Source organism: Cervus canadensis, chromosome 22, assembly GCF_019320065.1.
Source record: "Cervus canadensis isolate Bull #8, Minnesota chromosome 22, ASM1932006v1, whole genome shotgun sequence".
Classification (NCBI taxonomy): domain Eukaryota; kingdom Metazoa; phylum Chordata; class Mammalia; order Artiodactyla; family Cervidae; genus Cervus; species Cervus canadensis.
In genome coordinates, this window is record NC_057407.1 from 24,264,418 (window position 1) to 24,288,958 (window position 24,541).

The window sequence follows — 24,541 nt, forward strand, 5'->3', positions numbered from 1 at the left end:
ATATTTATAAAACAACACACTGAAGAAGCTCTTGGTACATCCACTGAGCCCCCATCCCTTTTCTAACCTCACAACTAGGTCAATTCTTTTTTATTGGAGGATAAATACTTTACAATATTGTGATGGCTTCTGCCATACATCAACATGAATCAGCCATAGGTATACTAAGGTCCCCTCCCTCTTAAACCTCCTTCCTGTCTCCCTCCCCACCCCGCCCCTCTAGGTTCACAGAGCACCAGCTTTGGGTTCCCTGTTCATACCACTGGCTATCTATTTTCCATATGGTAATGTATATGTTTCAATGCTACTCTCTCATATCATCCCACCCTCTCCTTCCCTCACTTTGTCCAAAAGTCTGTCCTTTATGTCTGCATCTCCTTTGCTGCCCTGCAAATAGGATCAGAAGTATCATCTTTCTAGATTCCATACATATGTATTAATATATGATATTTCTCTCACTCTTTCTGACTTACTTCACTCTTCATCCATCTCATTACTTCACTCTTCATCCACCTCATTAGAACTGACTCAAATGCATTTCTTGTTATTGCTGAGTAATATTCCATTGTATACAGGTACCAGTCTTAACAAATCATTCTTGCTTAGGGCACCCTCACATCTCCCAGCCCACCAACCCCCAGTCAAATGCCAATACTTCAAGGAAACCACAACAATGGATAACCAGCAATACTGGCTCAGCTGGTAAAGAATCTGCCTGCAATATGGGAGACCTGGGTTTGATCCCTGGGTTGGGAAGATCCCCGGGAGAAGGGAACGGCTACCCACTCCAGTATTCTAGCCTGGAGAATTCCATGGACAGAGGAGCCTGGCAGGCTACAGTCCATGGAGTCGCAAAGAATTGGACATGACTGAACGACTTTCACAACAATGGATAACCAGCAATCCTCAAAGAAAATCTTCTTGTATTCACAATTAGGAATGTGATAAATATCTACCTAATGTTTAATGTACATTCACAATTTGGACATGAACAGCAGGCACAAAGTTAATGTTCTTCCCTGTACCCACTGCAAAAAATGCCCCTGAAACAGGGGCAATTATCACATCAAAACTTACAATGCCCTTAATAAAATAATAGTCTGTTTCATATTCATCCTCTGTTTTTAAGTCTCATCTAGAAAATGCCACTGTGTTCATCCCATAAATCCAGATTTTGAGAGTTTCTAAAAAGTACACAAAACTTAATAACTTGACCCAGTTATTAACAGTATCATAGTATGTCCTTTTGTCTCAAGTAAAAACACTCAACAAAGCAATCAAGCTATAATATTGTCTTCAGAAGATGTAAGTTTAATTTTCTCCCCACATTTGGCTTTGCTCTCATCCTACAGATTTACTTTCACCTATATGAAATGATTTATACTCATATTATTCAACACAGTCATGTTTTAAAATATTTAAAAATGTTTATTCAAAAAGACCTAGTTAAATAAATTGTGGTCCACATAGTCAGGAGATTACTTAGTCACTTAAAAAAGAAAACAAAAAGCACTCTAGTACTGAACCTCAAAGACTCAGAAGACATACTTTCATGATATAAAAGAGCAAGATGCCAAATGGCATATAGTGTATATCTTCTTTATAAAACAGGGAAGATATGAGAACACACGTATGACACTTGTATGTATGTGTTTGTATTTACATTTTAAAAAAAATTTCAGAAGAGTAACAGAAATGAATAACACTGGTTTTAATATCTGGGGAAAACAGAAACGGAAATTAGGCAGGTGGAAGATAAATCTAGGAAAGAGGTTACTTACTGAATACTTCTGAAATATTCTGCTTTGAAATATTCCATGAAAATCTATCACCTACTCAAAAATATATTAAACATCAGTTGGTGGTACAAATGACATTCCAGTCCTTTTGATACTAAAACACCACCACCTATAAGGTCACATTTTATGCTATGAGTCTTCTTTCTCTTCTTTCTAATACTGTACATACCCATATTAAACACACACACACACACACACAAACACGCCCCCACGCACACGTGCCTGCATTTAAATCAACAAATTAAAGGAGAAAAATCCTGGAGGAAAAAAAAAAAATCCAAATTATTTTTAAACAGCTCCACAAAGCCTTATTCCATATATTTTATTATTATTAATTCCACTAAGGTGAACTGCCATCTCCTACAGATGTTCAGACTTCACTAGTCCACAGAACATCTCTGCCTCAATGGCCCAGGGTCCTCTGTGGTGCCCAGCAGAGAGGCATGCTCACTGCTGCCATACAGATCAGCTCACCTTCATAGGTGCCGACTTCTAGAAGAGTCCCGCTCTGCTCGAGGTCCAAGAACTCCTTCACAGTCAGAAAGTTATAGTCCACGCCAGGCACCTCTCCTTCTCTGGGAGACCGGGTTGTGCCTGTAGCAGACAAGGCAAAAGGCACAAGAAAACATCAGTCCACTGAAAGAGGAAGCGCCCCATCCAGGTGTAATTAAAATAACCAGTTCAGTAAGTACCTAAGCTGACAGACCCACCTACTGAGACAGGGACCTGGCAAAGGTAACTTCTTTCTAGCAGAAAAGCATCCTGACTTCCATCCTCTCGTGCCTGGGCCCCTCAAATACCAGAAAGAGAAAACCAAACACAGCAAGGCAACCCAGGGAGATTTTTATCACTTAAAAGAAATGATGAATGCACTGAATGAAAAGGGTGAACTGGATTTTATACAGATAACATTCACAATCAGCAGCTTTTAGGGCTCCAGTAAATTCTAAAAACATTATCCACCTTAAGCTCAGAGCCTAAGGGGTTTATAATTTTATCACAGGCCTCGAAATTCTTGTGTTCCTCAATACATCCGGCAACTTCCAATGTAATAAGCCCTTTGAAGAAAATGACACCCGCTGCATAAACACATCACTAGAGAAATTCAATTGCCCAAGATCTGTGGCTGGATACCTCCCAGGGATCAAAATGTTGCTGTGTCTCCATGTAATTAATATGTTTGGCAAAAAGAGGCCACCCGTAAGTTCTGACAAGAGAAAAAGGACACTGAATTTGATAGGAAATTCTCCCCCTGAATTAATCTCATCATTCATTCAAAGACTCATAAATATAACAATTCTTATGAAATAACACAGACCCTCTAGAACATTTAAGTCACCCAGCTGAGGTGCTGGGTGAAAGACCTATCATTTTAGCCCAGTCAACCTCAATCAAAAGTGTGGAAGGAGTGTGGTTTACACTCAAACTAAAAAAAGAAACCATAAGAAATTTTGTAGTACATACTAGGAATCTATATTAAATGGGAAGGGGGATTAAAAAAAAAAACAAAAGCAAAATTCATGGTTTCTGCTCCAACATTCAAGTTAGGTAGGGCATATAACCAATATGAGTTCATTCTGCAAGGCACAATTACCCATAGTGCTTTTTGAGTCTTTATATATATATAAAATAAGCAGGAATGTTTTCCTCTAGTCCTAATTCTCCCTAAAAAGCAATTAAATAACCAATTGTATGTTGTCTCTAGTGTTCATGGCAGAACACAGTCTCTGATTGCCTGCCCATGTGAATTTCCATGCATCTACAATAGGTAACCAGAATTCTCTTACGTCAAAAACTCAACACTTTTTGCATATTTTACTCAAGGAAAACACATTTTTAAACAAGTTGATTTTTTCTAACATCGGAAATCTGAGTGTTAGAAAGAGCTGCAAATTATCCATAGTACCAGTTATGTTACAAAGGTTTGCTTGTCATGCTCAGCACACCAGGACTTTCTGGTATAGAAGCCTGCTTGTGTAGTGTCCGAAAGTCTATTCTTAAACTGTTTCCTAAGTTTTTCCCATTTCTTGCTTCCCTGGCAGACTATGACACCCTTGAGGTACTTTACAATGTTTAAATTTAGATCTCGGGTGTCAGGCATATAGTGGGTACTCCAGAGCATACTGCTGTTGAGCAGGTACACATAGAAAGGGAATGAAGAATTCATGGTCTGTCTCATTCCTGAGCTTCTGCTGTTTCTCAGTTTCCTAACCTGTGAAATAAGGACAATAAACTACCTATACATTTGTTGTGTGTATTGAATAAGACAAGGCTTTTAAAAGGCCTAGCTCAGTACCTGTTACCAGATACACAGTTTATGTTATTATTAGAATGAAATGAGTTGGTATTACAGTTCAAATTACATACATAATTGAGCTTCCCTGGTGGCTCAGGTGGTAAAGAATCTGCATGTGATGCTTTGATCCCTGGTTGGGAAAGATCCCCTGAAGAAGAGAATGGCAATACACTCTAGCATTCTTGCCTAGAAAACTCCATGAACGAGAAGCTTGGCAAGCTACAGTCCATGGGGTTGCAAAGAGTCAGACATGACTGATACACTAACACTTTTACTCTCTTCAGTATCCAGTTGAGAAAAAAAACTTAGGGCATAGACAAGAACAATAGGATGGAGGTGATAAGCAATGAGATTTCTATTATGAATTGTGAACACTTTAAACGGCTGTAAGTGACTATATAGGATAGATGTGTTCAAAGTACATCAACTCATCAGGCCATGCTAGGTTTAGATTTTAAAGACAGAAACCGCTGATGGAGTGTGTAAGAAAAACAGAAGAATATGACCTAGGCAAATGGGATGTGCTACTTACAGACATTAAGAAGATGGGGGAATGGTGTATAAGGGGAAAAAAAATTAAGAGTTCACTTCAGAATATGTGAAAGCTTGAGATGCCTATCAGACACCTCGGTGTAGAGAGCTCTGGACAGCTGAATATGTAAATCTGAAAATCAGACGGGTGTTTGGGCCCTAAATTTGAGAGTTATCACTAAACCCCTGGCATTTGAAGGCAAGAGAAAGAAAGAATGAATCTAGGGGGAAAGACATGATAGAAAAAGCAGTCAAGAAGTCTGCCTTAAACACAAAAACTTTACAATTTTTGGAAACTAAGAAGAGGAAAAGAGCCTCGGAGGAGATGAAGAGGCAGCTGTCAGCAAAGCAGGAGCAGAGGAGGAGGGTGTGATGCCTCAGAGCCAAGCGCAAAAGCTGTTCAGCCGGCTCTCTGGAAAACACAAACAGTCCACATCATACTGCGAAATTCCAGTGTAGGGCAAGAACAGAATCTCTTTGAAACTTGCTGTGAAAGAATCTGTCCTAAATATGTTCTATATGGCAACTCTCACACTCAAGTCTCCATACCAAAATTCTATTAACTAAATCCATCCCTCCATCCCCAGCACCCCAAAATGTGGATAAATAAGTAAGACCAAATAGAAGATTTTTTTTTTAAGTCTTCCACACCAGACAATATTTTGGTTTTTCTCCCCCTCCTATAATCATCTTATCATTGACATTTCTTCCAATCATATTTTCTGAACCAATTTGTCAGAGTAACTGTTGAGACAACACTAACCTCTGGGACTTCATTTCCTGAAAGGATTGAAGATGATCAAGAACTTGGGGGGAAATGGTACATTTTAGAGGAAAAATGAAAACAAGCAGACACCATTTTCCCTTGGAAATAAATACGCTTAGAATGGCCTTTAAGCAGCAGGGAAAGCGGGTTGGGGAGGATTCAGCTCCACCCACAAAACCTTCAGGGTTTACTACCCAGACAAAACCTTTCCTCTCTGCAGGCCAGCAGGAGCTTACTGGAGTTATCCTCTGAGCAACAGGCCCTGGGCCTGGTCCACATGACCAGACTCCCATTCAGAGATGCTAGGGAGAAAGGGCCTGGGAGGGGACCCCGCCCTCTCTTTTCTTTTAGCAGAATGACAGGCTGCCTGCTGGACACACGCCTGGCAGATGGCATTTCAAAGGTTTTTCAGGAGCCATCTGGGGTGGGTACAATTATTACAAACCACACTTCTAACAAAGCCAGAAGGGTTACTTCCTGGCAGAAGAGAAGTAAAACAAATTCTACCATGTTTCTCAGGGACAACGTGTTTGAAAAAAAAAAAAAATCACCAGGCTGACAAATGGAGGTTGCTTACAGCTTACTATACCATTTTTTGTTGGCCCAGCTAGAAATCAGGGCAACAATATCTTGCAGCTACTATGTTTCAACAAACAAACACAGAACTCACCTCCTGGCCTTCCAAAAGAAAAAAGAGATAATCAAACACTAGGAAAAAAAGAATAGCTTCCACTTATTTGATGCTTACCTATATTTTAGGTAAAGTGTTCAACAGTTCATCAATAGTGCTATAGCTAATCTTTCTCAGAAACACAGAAGGATTGCTATTATATTCACTTTATTGATGAGGAAGCTGATACCCAGAGAAGCAAAGTAACTTTCCCAAGGTCACATACAACTCAGCTGGGCAGAGCTATGATTTGAAAGTAGGCAATCTGACTTTAGTCAGTTGAAATCATTGTTGTCCAATAGAACTTTCTGCCATATGGGAAATGTTTCATAGATGTGAGCCTAAGATGGGAGCCACGAGCCACATCTGGTTATTATTATTTTTATTAAATACATTTCAGGTGCACAGCATTAAAGTCCAACATGTATATACATGTAGCTATTGATACGTGGCTAACATGACAGAGGAACTGAATTGAAATTTTATCTAATGTTAATTACTTCAGATTTAAAGAAGCACATGTGGCTAGCGGCAACTGGATTGGCCAGTGCATTTCTAAACCAGGAGGGCATTTCCAGTATTATGTTCACTACCATGCCCCCAAAGCACTTTCAGCTTTTGAAATAAAAATAAGAAACATATCAAACTGCTTGAGAAGGAAATGGCAACCCACTCCAGTATTCTTGTCTGTGAAATGCCATGGACACAGGAGCCTCACAAACTACAGTCCACAGGGTCACAAATAGTCAGACATGATTTATTGACTTAACAACAACAATCAAACTGCAGAATCTTGTACTCAAACAGGAAACTCATCCTTTAAAAACCTCTTATTTGCTTTGAAAAATGATAGTCAAGCTTTATGTTTTGTACTAAAAATTCTGTTTGGTTTCTTTTGGACATGTTATCTTGGGAAAAAGTCTTCTTAGGTATTTGTGCCTTCACATTTGGCAGCCAAAACAAAAACCGAAAGCAACAAGATCAAAACAAAAACAGTCCTCCAAAATACACACACACACAAAAAGTGAGTTCCTGTGAATATAGGAATGAGTAAATGAAATATAGTAGATTTGCCCTTAGGAATTTTTTTTTTTTTTCTCTCTGTAAAGAAGTACTAGTTAGATGCCCAAGCAGTTATGAGAAAGAATATCTATAATATACAGTTAAGTAATATAAAGTGCAAAAATAATCACTGCATTTTATTGAAAAAAAAGAAAAGAAAGCCCTATGGGTGCTACATGTTTTCTGAGTTAATAAATAGTTAAACGGATGGAATAAATCCTTAACAGTGGTAACCAGAAGAGGATGGGTGCAGAAATGGGAGGAGAAAAAAAATTGTTTCTTTATATCCCTCTGAATTGTACCACTGTGCTTGTAGTTAGTTGTTCTGGTATTTTATAAATCGAATAAAATAATTAAGATAATAAAATAATTCTGAAAGTCCTGATTCTTAGGCATCGTACCCAAACAACTTCAATATTAGCTTAATCCTTGCAAGAACATGCCAAAGAATAGAGGCTCCAACTGAATCAACACACAATACATCCCAAGGTCTCCCACTTCATAGAAAGCTAGCATCAAGGTCCTCAATACTTGCCTTTAGCTACGAATAGGCTGTGGTTGTTCAGTCACTCAGTCGTGTCTGACACTTGGCAATCTAAAGTTAGGAGAAGGTAGCAATACTTTTCTGCCTGATTTTGGTTTTTAAATCTCAAACCATTCATCACTTATACACAGTCTTTTTAAAGTGTTAAAATTTAACAAGATTTGCACCAGAGAAGTGAATACTATCAGTCTTTTATGCACCAGATAATGAATTTGAGCTGTGCCCTGCTGACTGTCTCAGTATGAATTAGCAGTACCCACAAAAGTTTGCCCCCAAAGCTTTAGTGGCTGCTTGCTTCTTGGGCACATTGTATGGTTCATAAACTTTCAGTGTACCTGGCACGAGAGAATCTTGATGAGGAAATCAAAAAAATGACCTTCCTTATCATCAAACTCCACAAACTATGGCTGTACAGAGAATGAGATGGTTGGACAGCATTGCCGGATCAATGGATATGAGTTTAAGCAAGCTGAGAGACAGTAAAGGACAGGGAAGCCTGGTGTGCTGCAGTGCCTGGGGTCGCACAGTCTCACACAACTAAGTGACTGAACAACAACAAATGGCTACAGAAACAAAACCAGATTTGGAGCTCATCTGCATTCTCTCCTTACTTCTAGAATTTCTCTTGAAATATGCAGTTCAAGCAGGAAAAAAATTCTAGAAATGGAACACTAATATGCTATTTCCTACTGCTAAGTGTTCCCAATCCCATTAAGTTTCAAGGCAAGTCATCACTCCAACTGGCCTCAAGGCTAGACTGCTAGTAGAGAGATCATTACTAAGAGTAAATTGTTAATACTCAATGGGATCATCTGATGTTAACTTCATCTGGGTTTTGCTTATCCAAATGTAAAAAGACTTTTTTTTTTTTTTTGGTAACGAGACTTTCAAAAATCATAGTCACTCCATCTGCTTACAGGTTAAGGAAACAAGTGTTTATGTTGCTTGAAATTCATCAGATATCCAAGATAACCTCATAGTCTTTATTCTTCAGTTGCTGGAGATAAAGCAAAGTAGAACATGTTTTTTCCCCAAATTCACTCAGTTACCTGCCACTCACACAATTTTTCCCCAGTGGCTCAGTGGAAAAAAAATTTGCCTGAGATGCAGAAGCCAAAGGTTCGATCCCTAGGTCAGAAAGATCCCCTGAAGGAGGGCATGGCTACCCGTTCCACTATTTTGCCTAGAGAATCCCATGGACAGAGGAACCTGGCAGGCTACCCTGGGGTCACTAAGAGCTGAAAACAACTGAAGTGACTTGGCATGCACGCACATGGTTTTTGCCATATCTTGAGGTCAAAAGAAATGTTTAACTGCTATATACCTATTAGAATGGGCTTTAAAAAAAAATCTTACAGTACCAGATGCTAGTGAAAACATGGAGCAACTGGAACTTTTTTATACATTGTTGGTAAGGATGCAAAATGGTACAGCCACTTGAAAAAGAGTTTGGCAGCTTGTTTAAAAGTTAAACATAAATCTACATAGGACTCCCAAATCACACTCCTAAATATTTATCCTCAATAAATGAAAACTCACATTTACACAAAAACCTATATACAAATGTTTATAGCAGCTCTACACATAATCAGCCCAAAACAGATAGACAACGTGAATGTGCTTAAATTGACAACTGGATACACAGTGGTAAATCCTTACGATAAACTCAACAAAAGTTTAGATGTACACAACAACATGGATTAATCCCAAATACATTTCAGTAAGTGTAAAAAAAAAAGCCAGACTCAAAAGGCTAGATACTGCATATTCCATTTCAGTGATAGTCTATAAAAGGCAAAACTACAGTAGAGATGGAGAATAAACCAGCTGTTGCCAGGTGTATGGCTGACATTGACTACAAGGGGGCAGCACCAGGGAATGGGAGGAGTGGGGAGGGTTTGAGGAGGCAGAACAGTTCTGTATCCTGATTGTGGTGGAAGGTGAAGGACAACATACTCCTCAAAAGCCACAGAACTGTACACCACAAAGAGCAGATTTTACTATTACAAAACTTCAAAAAGGAAACACTTGTCATTACCTACAATGAACAATCAGTTCCAGCCTGCCATAAACAACAACTAAAAATAAATACAACAAAAATAAAATTGGTTCATTTCATTTAGAGTCTGAGCTTGAAGTCCACATTCTCTTATTACAAAGGGAGATTAACAAATATTAGAGACTTATGAGCACCAAACTGAGACTTTCTCCTTAACACAATTACAAGCCTTTTTTTTTTTTTTTAAATTACAGAGAGAGTCACATGCTCAGTATTAGATTAGATCTTTAACTAGCATCAAGAACAATGCATTTTTTAAAATCATCTCATTTTACCCCTAAAGTCATGTTGGGAACCATTAGGACTAGTTCTCTACCAACCAGGAAAACCCAGGACAGACATTAGAGCCTCTGGTTTTTAAGGTGGAAAACGGTAGCTTCAGAGTCCTACTCCATCACCTTACTCTCTAAAGAATTTAGGTTGCTCCATCTAAGTCTCAGTTTCCTCACCTACACTGATGCTGGAAAAAAATAAAACCATCAAAATTTAAAATAACAATTTTTAAGTACTAAAAATACCTACACCTCTGGACTCTGTGCAAGTACAAAGGGAGACAAGGTGTGTGCCACTCCCATCATGGTGTCCAGCGGGGACAGAATACCCAAAACAAGTAGCTGATGGGCAGCTGACTTGGATTTGGCTAGCTTGGAGACTCGGAGGTGAGTTTCATCAACGCTCTTGGAGATATGTTCAAGGAGAAAAACCTCTCTGCATATGATTTAAATCATTACATATTATTTTGTATTCCTACTAGATATTCTCACAGTCAAACCTGCGTCATTTCTGGCCCTCAGTTAATGCAACCTTCTTTACCCTGGCTAGAAGATCATCTGCCTATTTACCATGTCACCCCATCTATTTCATTTCAACATAAAGATGAAAGGAAGGTATGTCCTACAACTAAGCGATCTTTATGTTTCTACCCTGTAGGGTAAGTCCTAACTCTTTGGCTCCAATTCATGAATGCTCATGTGCTCTTGTCACCATCCCAGAAATACAAATCTTGTAGCATGTGCCATAGCAAACATTTTTCTACGAGTACATGCCTTTTTCTAGGGATCCTGACCAACCACAAGGGTGTAAACCCCCTTACTCCCCAAACAGAGATTTAGGAACAATATATCTACTAATACTGATCACAAAGCCTTGCATGTCTAATATATTCAAAACACTAGTGACTTTTCTATGGTGCTTTAATCATGACTTTAGGCACCCAAATGTGGAGCCACTTGAATAGCTAGTGTGTGTTTCTTCCTGGACAAAAAGCACTTGCTTTTACTGAAGCTTTTGTTTTGCCAGTGCTGCCAGTGAACATGAGGCAGGAACAGAGAACTGAGGACAGAAGACCAATAGACCTTTTCTCCTAAGAGAACGTGTTTATGTTTAGAATCAGTCATCAACAGATGAATGGCTAAAGAAAATGTGGTATATATATATATACATAAAATGGAATACTACTCAGCCATAAAAAGGAATGAAGTAATGCCATTTGCAGAAACAAGGATGGACCTAGAGATTCTCCAGTGGAGTAAATCAGACAGAGAAAGAAAATTTAACATGAATCTCTCACATGTGAGATCTAAAAAAATTATACAAATAAATTTATTTATAAAGCAGAAATTAATACAGAGACATAGAAAACAAACTTATGGCTACCAAAGGGGAATTGGGCGGGGGAGGAAATAAACTAGGAATCTGAGATTAACATTTATATATTACTATATATAAAGCAGATAAACAACAAGGACCTACCGTATAGCACAAGGAACTATAACTATATTCAATGTTTTACAATAACCTATAACAGAGAAGAATCTGAGAAAGAATACATACACACGTACATACATACATACATATACATACTCACAGATATATATATGTATAACTAAATCACTTTGCTGTATACCTAGACATCGTAAATCAACTACACCTCAATTTTTAATAATTAGGAAAAGAACAGAATAAAACAAGTCCCGTGCTTGTGTCCTTGTGTCCTTCTAAATCCACTAAACGGTCAAACAGAAACAAGCCTATAGCTACTATGATTGTGCCCACGTCACAGGTGACAAAGCAGGCACGCAGAGATGAGGTGACTTTGCCAAAATGACACAGCTGGTAAGTGGCAGACCCAGGGTTTGAACCCGAGGCTTTACGTCCTCAGGGCAGCAAAAGCCCTGTATATGAAGAAAGCACCGGGCACAGGAACAAACTAGTGTGAGGAGGGAGACAGCTTAGCTTTCATAGCTCTTCATCTCCGTCCTCATCAAACAAAACAAAGGCGTGCGGATGGGGTTAAGCCTGAGGGAGAATGCTCAGCCCCATTCCCCACGACTCCCTTAATCCAAAACCTGAGCTCCCAGGAAATATGTTTTACTACCTCTTAATCAGAATAATGAGGTAATTCAGGCCAGAATTCACTGAATAGGAAAGTCTAGCAATAACTTGAACATGCATATTAACCATTCTTCCTCTTTGACGCGGTGGAGAGGCAAATACAAAGTCATGGGAATTCTGCATTCACTAAAAACAGGGAAGAGAAAATTTCCAAGCTTTCACAGATTCATTGCAAACATTCAGCATTCAGGCAACGAACGAAAAGAACTTCCAGCACTCCATACGTGCTTCATCAAAAATCAACTCGGGGGGATTATCTTGAGGCATTTTTTGTTCAGAAAGGAATTCTGAAAATCAGTAATGCCACAGTTTAGTACTAAAGGCTGTCTACGATAAGAAGGGATTAGATCAGATAGACTTTCAGTATTATGGCAGTTTATACATTTTACTTTCTCTGAATTAATGACAGCAATTGTTTGTATAAAATGGAATGAACTAATGCCAATGATTTCAACCAGGTAATTTCAAAAGCATGTGAAAGAAAACGGTTATTTTGGTGAAAAGCTATAATTAATGGAGAATGTCAAGTTTTCACAAATAAGGTGACTGCAAGCCAATGCTAAATGCTGCTAATCTTTGGCAGCTTTCTTTCTTTAGTTTAAAAAAATAATGAAGATTGACTGCCAATGGGTAGATGGTTTCTTTCAGGGGTGAAAAGATCGTCCTGAAATCAGAAGGCTGGTTTCACAGTTTTAGGAATATAATAAAAATGCTGACTTTTATGGAGTGTACACTATCAGTAACACTGTTAAAAATAATACACCGTACAGATATGCAGAGATAAACAGAAGGTAGTCTCTGTCTCCAAGGATATGACTATTCAGCAGAGGAGTTGTTAACATTTCTGTGAATAACATGTGCATGGCATAAATTTCTTCTTCAACAGTAACTTGCTTTCATTAGTCCTTCCAATATATGAATCAAGTGTAAGCGTGAGATCAGAAATCAGAAATTACTGCCCATGTTATATCTTCCTAAAAACTTCAGGGGTCTGGAACTCTCCCAGAACAGCCATATAGAGACAGAAACTGTTACAAGATCTAAAATCAGACTTGGTGAGTTCAAATTCCTGCTCTGATATTGACAAACTGTGTAACCATAGCCAAGTTAACCATTTTGGGCCATTGTTTCCTCATGTCCACAATAATACCTGCCTCATAAATTTGTGCAAGGATTAAGACAATACATATAACCTGCTAGGTCTGGTCATAATCTGCATTCAATGAACACTGACTGTAACAACAAAAGCATCATCACCGTCACCACCACACCTCCCTCTTCTCTCTTTCCAACTATTCCCTTTAAAAGTAAAGAAAGTAACTACTGCCTCTTCATTACACTGCTATTGTGGACAATAGGTTTTCTGTACATGATGCCTAATTTAATTATCCCAAGTGGCATTCTTTTCCCACAAGTTTCACATTACGCAAAATTTTCTATTTTTAATTGTCATTTGTCAAAACCTCTCACACAAAAGCACACGACTCCCAACCACAACTTTGTGGACTGTATTTTGCTAAGAAATCATAAAGTCAATTCGTTCTGTAAATACCATAATTTTAAATGGTTCTTGTCATTAAGCGCTAGTATGTATCTATAAGGATAGATGCCTATTGGCTGGAATACACTGTGTCTGAATGTGAGGCCCTCAAGTCCCATAATTTCATGTTACCATGCTATTCTTCATACAACTAATTCCTTCCCATGGAAAGGGTAAACATACTAAAGAAATACCATAAACCTGGATATAAAGAGAGAAAAAAATTTACATCTAACACCAAGAGAGAGCAGTTACAAGAGCAAGTCAAGATGGACATAAGAAAAAAGGAGTTTGCATTGATTTAATTAATATACTGGTTCTCAGTCAACCTAGGCATGACAATTCTTAAAGCCTTCTCAAGTATTCAGACTAACAGTCATCACCATGTAAATTTTATTTTGGCTCTTGTCAAGTGTATAACTGCTATGTCAAAGAAAACAAAAGGAAATAGTGTGTGACATACAATATGAGATGCTAAAAGAATAAAGCAGTTTGGTACAACATTAAGCATATACCAAAGAATACATGTTATGGTATTGTTTATGTGTTCCCTTACTTAAACACCAGAGTATGGCCCTTATAATAAAGGAAAACATGGTGTGAACAGTAAAATTTCTAGGATTATGTTTCAAAAGTGTTGAAATTGAGCAAAAAGCATAAAAACTGAGTATTTCTATTTTTTAGCATGTCCTTCTCTGCCTTTTAAATTTCCCTTAATACCGCCCTTCACCTTGAGAAGACTATATTGGCACTCAAAACTCTAACATTCAAAAAGTATCTTTTGAGCCAAGTCCGAGAAATATGAACGTGTGAACATCATGTAAAGATGAGATCCCAGGCAGCTGAATTCACTCCTGGGACTCTGCTATTGTTCATAAGCTACTTATGCTTTTCCCCATAAATGATGACATCAGCAGATTCCCAGAAAACTGAATTACCGCCTTGACTTCCCCCACTCTGGGACCATCCATTACCTTATCTAAATGCTTGCCAATTACCTCTCCAACTCTAAGTCACATTCCAAAAAAATATGGACTGGGAACAACTGCAAAATGATGTAGATCCAGCTGATGAACTGTTATTGCCCTTCTTTTGCTTAATTCATTTCTCAGTGAGCAATTACAGTCTCACATTATGCAGTACTTCTCTTGTCACGGCTCTGGGTCATTTTATGTTATAGACTACACTTCCCAGATAGATGACTCATATAAATTATTATTTTCCACTCTGCCTGGTAAGCCAAATGAAGTAGCTTTCAGAGGTGAAATTAAACACAAATTATTAATGCTTCTAAACATTTGCTTGGAAAAATGTAGACAGTGATGAACAGAAGCCTGAGCTCATGTGATATCACCTACACTGACTTTTAAAGTAATGATTTCATTAGAATAATATATGAGATAGCAAAGGTATTATTAGGAAGTGAGTGGCCAGTTTCGAATAAGTAAAATCAAGTAGAAATGTTATTATGAGTTACTTATAATAATTACTACATAAAACTCTAAATTATTCTATGCTTTCTAATAGAAATTGGCCCTTTTCAAAGAAACCTTATTTCAGAGATGTCAGGGGAGTGAAAGAGCTGCCTTCAAAAACAGCCGCATCATTTTTAGTCCACAGGCTTCTCCTTAACCCAAGAAAGAAAATTATGCCCGTGTCCTCAAAACAAACTAGACCTAATATGTGTCCAGATAAAATCAGGTCAAGGATCAAATCAATGACTACTAAAGACAGAACTTAATAAACCAATTCATTAAAAGGCAATGACATCTTAGCTCTGACATATGAACAATCTATCTTTAGTAAAAAGTCGAGCGGTTTCCTTTGTTTTTGGTTTATTTCACCCCTAGTAATTAAATGTCATATTGCACAATGCTTCCTGGTCCTCACTCTTGAGTTTCATCTAATTCATCAGCCCTATTGACAGCGCCTGCTGATCAAGGGGAAGGAGAAGGGAGAGGCCATGTTTATTTCCCTGATGTGGCAGCATGGGTACCGCTGCCGTTAGCTTCCTGTCAGCAGGTGAAGACATGAGAAAGTGATGGATGATCCCGGAGCTGTTACAAGGCATTTTCACCAGATACCTGCCTCTTAACCTATTTACCCAGCACTTACACTTCCATTTTCTAAGAAACCCACATTTTTGCACAGAGGGAGCAAAGAGTCAATATCTTCTATAAATCCAAAAAGCATAAAAACTGAGTTTTATCCAAAAGCTACCACCATGGCGTTACACAGATTTGGTTTCACACAACAAAACAAACAAACAAAAAAGGGTATAGGTATTTGACTGAGCCAGCTGGGAAATCCAGAAAGCTTATTTTACTCTCAACATGCCATACTTGTTACATCTGAAAAGAGTAATAAGAGACTAAAGCGATTCATTTTTAAAGTTAGGGACTTTTCACCAATCTGCACAGATTTTTGTTTTACATATGTAAAACAGGAAATGAGACATTTAAAAGCGAAGAGTGCTTTCCTAAACCCTTAAATGAGCAACAACTAAGGTCAGTGAATGACATTTACAACAAAATAAATGTGATATAGGACATTCACAAAATAGGGCCTGATCAAAATTGAGGTAGAAGTGGCTAGCTTAAAAATTAAAAACTTTTACTCTCTTATTTCTCTCTTCAGAGATAAAAAGTACATGCTCTGCTGCTGCTGCTGCCAAGTCGCTTCAGTTGTGTCTGACTCTGTGTGACCCCATAGACGGCAGCCCACCAGGCTCCCCCGTCCCTGGGATTCTCCAGGCAAGAACACTGGAGTGGGTACCATTTCCTTCTCCAATGCATGAAAGTTAAAAGTAAAAGTGAAGTCACTCAGTCGTGTCTAACTCTTCACAACCCCATGGACTGCAGCCTACCAGGCTCCTCCATCCATGGGATTTTCCAGGCAAGAGTACTGGAGTGGGGTGCCATTGCCTTCTCTGAGTACATGCTCTAGAAAATATGAAACCCATAAAAAGCATAAAGAAAACAAGCCTCTCCACCATCCAGAAAGGAACATGTCAAATATATCAATATTCAAGAACCTTAAGTCCCCAGTCACCACTAAGTCCTGATATTTTGAGGTAAATTCTCAGCCATGAGAATCATCTTTAACTACTGCAGCCTCCATTAAATCAGCATAATGACCGTGGCCAGTACTGGACAAAGAGAAAGAACTATTTTTTGTTTTTTTTTTTCCAACCACACCAGCACACCTGCCACCGTAACACTTCAATTACACAAATTCTAAAAACGAGGGAGGACACACCAGGAAGTTTATGTAGGAAGCAGTACTGACTGATGCACAACTCAGAAACTTCTCAACATTTGGAATTCTCAACATTCCAAAATTGCTCAAAAGCCATTTCTTGTCCTGGGCTCCAAGCTCTGGGTCGTGAAAGAAGTTTAACAGCAGTAGCAGTCATGATCAAGAAGAAAAGGAAGAGAAGCAGCAGCACTAGTAACAGCAGGTGTTAAAATAACAATCAGCTCAGTTCAGTTGCTCTGTCCTGTCCAACTCTTTTGAGACTCCATGGACAGCAGCACACCAGTCTTCCCTGTCCTTCACTATTTCCTGGAGTTTGCTCAAACTCATGTCCATTGAGTCGGTGACGCTATCCAACCATCTCATCCTCTGTTGTCCCCTTCTCCTCCTGCCTTTAATCTTTCCCAGCATCATGGTCTTTTCCAATGAGTCATTTCTGTGAAGTCATTTCAGGTGGCCAAAGTACTGGAGCTTCAGCTTCAGCATCAGTCTTTCCAACCTTTAGGACTGACTGGTTTGACCTCCTTGCAGTCCAAGGGACTCTCAAGAGTCTTCTCCAACACCACAGTTCAAAAGCATCACTTCTTTGGCACTCAGCTTTGTTTACGGTCAAACTCTTATATCCAAACATGGCTACTGGAAAAACCAAAGCTTTGACTATATGGAACTTGTCGGTAATTTCTCTACTTTTTTAGTATGCTGTCTAGGTTGGTCATAGCTTTTCTTCCAAGGAGCAAGTGTCTTTAAATTTCATGGCTGCAGTTACCATCTGCTGTGATTTTGGCCCAAGAAAATAAAGACTCTCACTGTTTCCATTGCTTCACATCTATTTGCCATGAAGTGATGGGACCAGATGTCATGATCTTTGTTTTTGGAATGTTGAGTTTTAAGCCAACTTCTTCACTCTCCTCTTTCACTTTGATCAAGAGGTTCTTTAGTTCCTCTTCACTTTCTGCGATAAGGGTGGTGTCATCTGCATAGCTGAGGTTATTGGTATTTTTCCCAGCAATCTTAATTCCAGCTTGTGCTTCATCCAGCCTGGCTTTCACATGATATAAGTTAAATAAGTTAGTTAAATAACCAAATTTGTTTAGTTAAATAAATAACTAATTTATTTAAGTTAAATAAGCAAGCTGACAATATACAGCCTTGACACACTCCCTTCCCAATTTGGAACCAGTCTGTTGTTCCGTATCCAGTTCTAACTGTTGCTTCTTGACCTGCATACAGATTTCTCAGGAGGCAGGTCAGGTGGTCTGGTATTCCCATCTCTTTCAGAATTTTCCAAAGTTTGTTGTGATCCACACAGTCAAAGGCTTTGGCATAGTCAATAAAGCAGAAGTAGGTGTTTTTCTGGAACTCTCTTGCTTTTTTGATGATCCAATGGATGTTGGCAATTTGATCTCTGGTTCCTCTGCCTTTTCTAAATCCCTTTAAAGTACTCCCTCCTTATCCCAGGAGGATACCTTTCAACAACCCCGGTGGACACTTAAAACTACAGATAATACAGAATCCATCCATGTACATATATATACATATATATATATATACACACACGACATTTTTTTCTTATCATATATACAGTCAAAGGCTTTAGCACAGTCAATGAAGCAGAAGTAGGTGTTTTTCTGGAATTCTCTGTAGTAGTAGACCTGTATAAAATAGTAATAGACCTGTATAAAATAGTAATACAGGTCTACTATTATCACCACCACAACCAACCACTTATTAAGCACTTACTATGTGTCAGCCACTGTATAAAGTACAGTTTTCCCCCTTGAAATGTCATCATAACCACAGGGCATAGTGTTTATATCCCTGTTTCCCAAATGGGCAAACTGAGCATTGGAAAGCATGTATTACTTGCTTTCGATGGTCAGTTAAAGAGGGTGCTGAATTGGTATTAAAATTTGGAGTTTCCTGACTCTGGAGCATTAAGTCTGATACCAAATATCTTGAAGTCTCCCTCTGTGTCAGCCACGTTGGTCTCCCTGTTCCTAGAACACTCCAGGCAGTTTCCTGCCTCAGGGCCTTTGCACTTCCCCAAGCCATCTGAGAGGTATGTATACTCAAGGCTGGTGCTGCCTCCTTAGAGGTCTGAGCTCTCAGCCATGAAGCCCGTCCCCTAACATTCCCCCTTCCATTGGACTCTCCCTCCCTAACAGTGTAAGCCGCTTCATGACCTTACTGTCTTCTCTTTGCGTAACACTGAGCTCTCCTTTAGCTTTTTCAGACCCTACATTATTAGATTCTCTCTGCTGAAATACCTAGTATTGCTTCTGTCTTCCTGACTTGACGCTGCTGAATATACTGTAAAATATTACAGTAATTTTAATTTTACATTACAAAGAAAATTTTAAAATATCTTCTCATAGTGGAATGTAAAATCCATGAGAAGAGGGGTTTTTTGTCCTGTTAAAGCTGAATCCCTAACACCTGGAAAAACATCTGGCACATGGTAGGTGCTAAATTCACATTAGTTGAATAAACATATCCCTCTGGTTTGTATCTTAAAACTAACCAAAAGCCACTGTCTACATTTTAGCCTAAAGACCTCCTTGTACCCGATGTCTCCCTGTCTATATCTAAAGCAAATTCTGCCTAATTGTCCTTCACAGACCACCGCATAGCTTTCATAGTGATTTTCAGAATCTGTAATGACTTGGTGTATACGTACAATTATTTACTGTCTTCCTCTTTCATCATGATATTAACCCTGTCAGAAGAGGGCTATGCCTGTCCCACTATACCCTCAGTGACTAGCACAGACTGGGCATGCAGTAGTTGTACAAGTATTTATTGAAAGAAAGGTACCTTGGGGCTTAGAAAACTTCACAAGATGATAATCTCCATGAATGTTTACAAAAAGAAAAAGTAGGAGGAGATTGGAATAAGCAGAGATTTCATTTTGGATCTCCTCGATAAGACCTGAAATTCCAAATGGCTGTTGTTAAACCAGATTAAATCCCACAGCATTATGAGACACAAAGTTATATTCATAAATTAAAATACTTCATAAACATTAATGCCATGAAAAATTTAAATCTGTGTTGAAATCAAGTTCCTCTGTGCATCTGACAAATATTCGCTGAACACCTACTATGTGCCAGGTATTGTATTGTGGAAGTTACTGGGATCCAGCAACAAAATAAACCAAAGTTTCTGTCCTCATGGAGATTATATTCTAATGGGTGGAGATAACACAATAAATAAGTTAATAAATATGTCATATGACACTCAGTGTAAGGGAGAAAAAGTAGAAAAAGAGTGAAAGGAAGTTCTGGATGGTGAAGTGGAATTCAATCTTTTCTGGTCAGCGGATGCCTCACTGAGAAGGTAAAATGCACAGAGGTCTAGATGAAAGGGAGATGGGAGTCATATAAAGAACCCGAAGGAGTATTCTAGGCATACACAGCATGCAACACCAAATACAAATGCCCTGAGGCAGGAACATGCTTGGTGTTTGAATGAGAACATGGAACAGAGACAGTCAAACATAAGAGCAGAGAGGATAAAGATTTGATAACACAGGTAGATGTAGGCCCCCATGAGGACTTTGTTTATTACTTCAAATAAGAAGGGAAGCAATTAGAGGGTTTTCACCAGAGCAGGGTCAAGAGGTTTTACAGACTGATTTTAAGTAGGTCACTCTGTCTCTTGGGTTGAGAACAAACTCCATGCTGGACTAGAACAGGAAGAGGAACAATAGTTAAGAGAATATTATAGAAACTGAAGTAATAGATTGTGAGAAGGGAAAAAAGCTACTAATCCTGCCCATTAAAACACGGTGTCCGGCTGCGGGCTGCGGGCCGCCCGGGGTCGGTGAAGGATCTCAAGATGGCTGGACGGAAACTTGCTCTAAAAACCATTGACTGGGTAGCTTTCGGGGAGATCATCCCTCGAAACCAGAAGGCCGTGGCTAACTCCTTGAAGTCCTGGAATGAGACCCTAACCTCCAGGTTGGCTACTCTGCCTGAGAAGCCACCTGCCATCAACTGGGCTTACTACAAGGCCAACGTGGCAAAGGCTGGCTTGGTGGATGACTTTGAAAAGAAGTTTAATGCCCTGAAGGTTCCTATACCGGAGGATAAATATACTGCCCAGGTGGATGCTGAAGAAAAAGAAGATGTGAAAAGTTGTGCTGAGTTTTTGGCTCAGTCAAAGACCAGGATTCAGGAATATGAGAAAGAGCTGGAGAAGATGAGGAACATAATTCCATTTGATCAGATGACCATTGAGGACTTGAATGAAGTCTTCCCAGAAACCAAATTAGACAAGAAGAAGTATCCCTACTGGCCTCACAGGCCAATTGAGAGCTTATAAGCTCGGGTCCGGGAGAAAGCTCTGGCCCTCGAATTACAAACTCTGGACATTAAAAAGAATTACATGGTAAAAAAAAAAAAAAACAAAAAACACGGTGTCCAACTCTACTCCTCTTGAATTAGAATCTGCTTAGTAACTTGCTTGGGCTTCCCTGGTGGCTCAGCTGGTAAAAAATCTGCCTGCAATGCAGGGGACCCAGCTTCGATCCCTGCATCAGGAAGATCCCCTGGAGAAGGAAATGGCAACCCACGCCAGTATTCTGGCCTGGGAAATCCCATGGACAGAGGAGCCTGACGGGCTACAGTCCACGGGGTCACAAAGAGTCAGACATGACTGAGCGACTAAACCAATAACTTGCTTGGCCAAGAGAATATAGAGAAAGTGATGCTATGCTATTACTGAGCCCAGTCAAAAGAACTCTTGCAGCTTGTGACATGGCCTCTTACACTTGCTAATAGGCTTCTGTAACACAACAGCCATGTTAGGAGGGAGCTGACAGACCAACAGAGAGGAGCCGAAGTTCCCATCCAACAGGCCCAGCTGGGCTCCCAGTCAACAGCCCACACAACTCTGCAGCCACAAGAAGTAAACTCTCTAACTCCATGTGACCCACCCAGTCTACCCTTAGGGAAGACACCCCACTGAGACTGAGCCTAACTGCAGACTCATGAACAAGATAAATGCTTACTACTGGTTTTAAGACGCTCAGTTTTGGAGTGATGGAGTGATCTGCGACACAGCAGTGGTTAACTGAAACAATTCACTCAGGACTGGATCAGCCATAAGGGGGAAAAAGTTCTGAAGCACTTATGTGGGAGATATTACATTAATACAGTTAAGAACTTGAGTTTTAGAGTCAGAAAGATTTGTATTTAAACTCAGGTAAGCTGCTTAACAGGTGACCCAAGGCAAATTCATTGATTTTTCTGAACTTCAGCTTCCCTGTCTGTAAATGAGATTAATATTAGGACCTAGTTTCTAAAAATATACTGAGGCTACATTGAGATAATGTACATTAAATACTCTGCCAGTGCCTGACACATGATGAGTGCTCTTTCCAAAAAAAAAATAAATAAATAAAGTATGCCAGCTAAAGAATTGATTTTCACCTTTTTAAAAAATGGCATTTTCATGAGGAACATTTTCAAAATGGAAACTTGTGTGGCATGACTCCCTGATTTCCATTACATTAAGAGCTGAACTACAAAAAGAATTAGTCCCAGGGGAATCAGCAACCACAGTTGACTACCCATCTTCTAAGCGTGAACAGTGTTTATTAAGATGTCTTAGTTGTCTTATTATGATCTGTCAAACTTCCTTTCAGAAGCTTCTTGTGACTGATGAAGCACGGTGGTAACAGAAGCTAACTAAATACCTCAGCATAATAACCCTTACAAAATTTAAGACCACCAAATCTATTTTGGCAAAGTTTTAGCCAATCCAGGGGAGGGCAAACCATCATGATATCAACTTATAAGATTCTGTAAGTTCATAAAAGAAAGAGAATGACTTTATCATTCTATTCAGAATCTCGCTGCTGATAATTAGTGCAAACTCCATCATAAAATCCAAGACATGCAATGTAACATTCACCACAAACAGTGGAAGAGACTTCAAACAGAAGCATCACTGTACCACTTTATTATCCTGGGCTTGATAACAGATCACTGTTTGACACTCACATTCCATTTCCACTTTATCAAGAGATTACACTGAAGGGAGAGTTGCTTTTAACAGTAAAAGTCTTTGCGTGGCATTTAGCCATGAACAATAAAATTTTGACCTAACAACTATAACAAAACAGAAAAACCTATTGTCATACATCTCTATGTTAAATAATCAGTCCTCAAGATACATCACTGGAAGGACATTAGAAACGAATAATCCTTAAAAACATCAGCAGCCCATGATTTAGGAGCAAGTATGACAAATGTTTAACTAGTTTAATAAATACCTAAATATGCACGCCGATGCGCCATTAGTTTGTGAAATACAGACTTCAGAAAATATTGACATGAGGCCTGTACTACTTACTGAGTAAATACAAAGCACAATGAATATTCATGAGTGATGAAAATTCACTATTTCAATGTAAATATGCATACCTGAGTTCCTGAGTGATTTAGTTTCCTATTTGGTGGTTGTTAGATTATGATAAACATTATACCTCTTACCATATGTTAAAGAGTAATTCAAGGCATAAGAGCTTTATGAAACTCAAGTTATCATTTTAAACTGCCAAATGGTGAAATGCATTAGAAAGTCATTACAAACTAACAGTTATAAAACTTTTCATTTTTACAGAGAAGTCACCATTTATCTGCAAAAGCACAAACCAAAGGTTTGTTGTTTAAAAAGACTTTCGGAGAATTCGCTGGTGGTCCACTGGTTAGGACTCTGTGCTTTCACTGCAGAGAATCCAGGTTCAATCCTGATTAGGGAACTAAGATCCCACAAATGGAGGGGTGTGGCCAAAGCAAAAAGAAACAAAAAACTTGCAATGGCTATGAACCTTATGCTTTAGTTCAACAGGATTCAATTTATTGAGGATGTGTTTCTCTACAATTTCCAGTGTTCTTCTTTACAACTACACTAGCTTAAGTTAGCAGTGGGTTCCTGATTCCCTTAATTGCTATAGAGAGGTAGCAATCAAGAGAACATACTATCACAGGGAAAGGAAAAACCAGTTTCATTCCTCATTGAATACTAAATATTTCTTTCAATATCCTCCATTAAGAACAATGCTTTCTCCCACAGCATAGCCTGCAAATGTTAACAGATTTTCAGCCATAAAGAAATCTAAGTCAAATGATTTTGGAAAGCAACAGGTTTAATCCAATTCAACAGAATTCTTCACTGCAAGACTTCTTTCTGTTTACCCAATTCTTTCTTCAGTGGGCATTTCCCAGGACTAGTATTCCTTGACACACACTTTAAGAAATACTAACAGAAGCAAGCAAAATTTGAGTACCACTATCCTTAACTTCCTACAAAGCTTACTCATGGTTTTAGAGGATCTCAGTATGAAGAAATGACTCCTCTTCTACCACATAAAGCTAAGTTTAGGATAAAAATCTCACAACAATTAACAACACAGATTATACCTTCTAGACTCAGGAGACAAGAACAGCAAATTCAAATCTAACTACATCATTCACCCGTTTGAAGCTTTCCAAAGTCTACAAACATAAAACTCAATTTCCGTAGAGTTCTTGGAAGCTTCCCATGATCTGCTCATGCTTTCTCCTCTGGTCATACACGCCAGCACCGAGCACTCAGGATCTCAGTTTTGTTGCTTCTGG

The 24,541-nt window shown here is 38.9% G+C and overlaps 2 protein-coding genes across 17 annotated transcripts in view; one reads left to right on the top strand and one right to left on the bottom strand.

Annotated features, from left to right (window-relative positions):
- MAGI1 (membrane associated guanylate kinase, WW and PDZ domain containing 1) overlaps window positions 1-24,541 on the bottom strand; it is a 645,788-nt gene that overhangs the window by 125,339 nt on the left and 495,908 nt on the right. For all 16 annotated transcript variants that reach the window (XM_043441957.1, XM_043441953.1, XM_043441952.1 and 13 more), the window contains one exon: window positions 2,274-2,393. In XM_043441957.1, coding sequence (XP_043297892.1) covers window positions 2,274-2,393 — 120 coding nt within the window. The remainder of the gene's footprint in view (window positions 1-2,273; window positions 2,394-24,541) is intronic.
- Window positions 20,714-21,322, top strand: LOC122424303 (ATP synthase subunit d, mitochondrial-like). The gene has a single exon (XM_043441964.1). The coding sequence runs from the start codon at window positions 20,754-20,756 to the stop codon at window positions 21,237-21,239; it is 486 nt and encodes a 161-aa protein (XP_043297899.1). The 5' UTR covers window positions 20,714-20,753; the 3' UTR covers window positions 21,240-21,322.

Coding starts and splice junctions, on each gene's coding strand:
- LOC122424303 (XM_043441964.1), top strand. CDS start 20,754: ATGGCTGGACGGAAACTTGCTCTAAAAACCATTGACTGGGTAGCTTTC.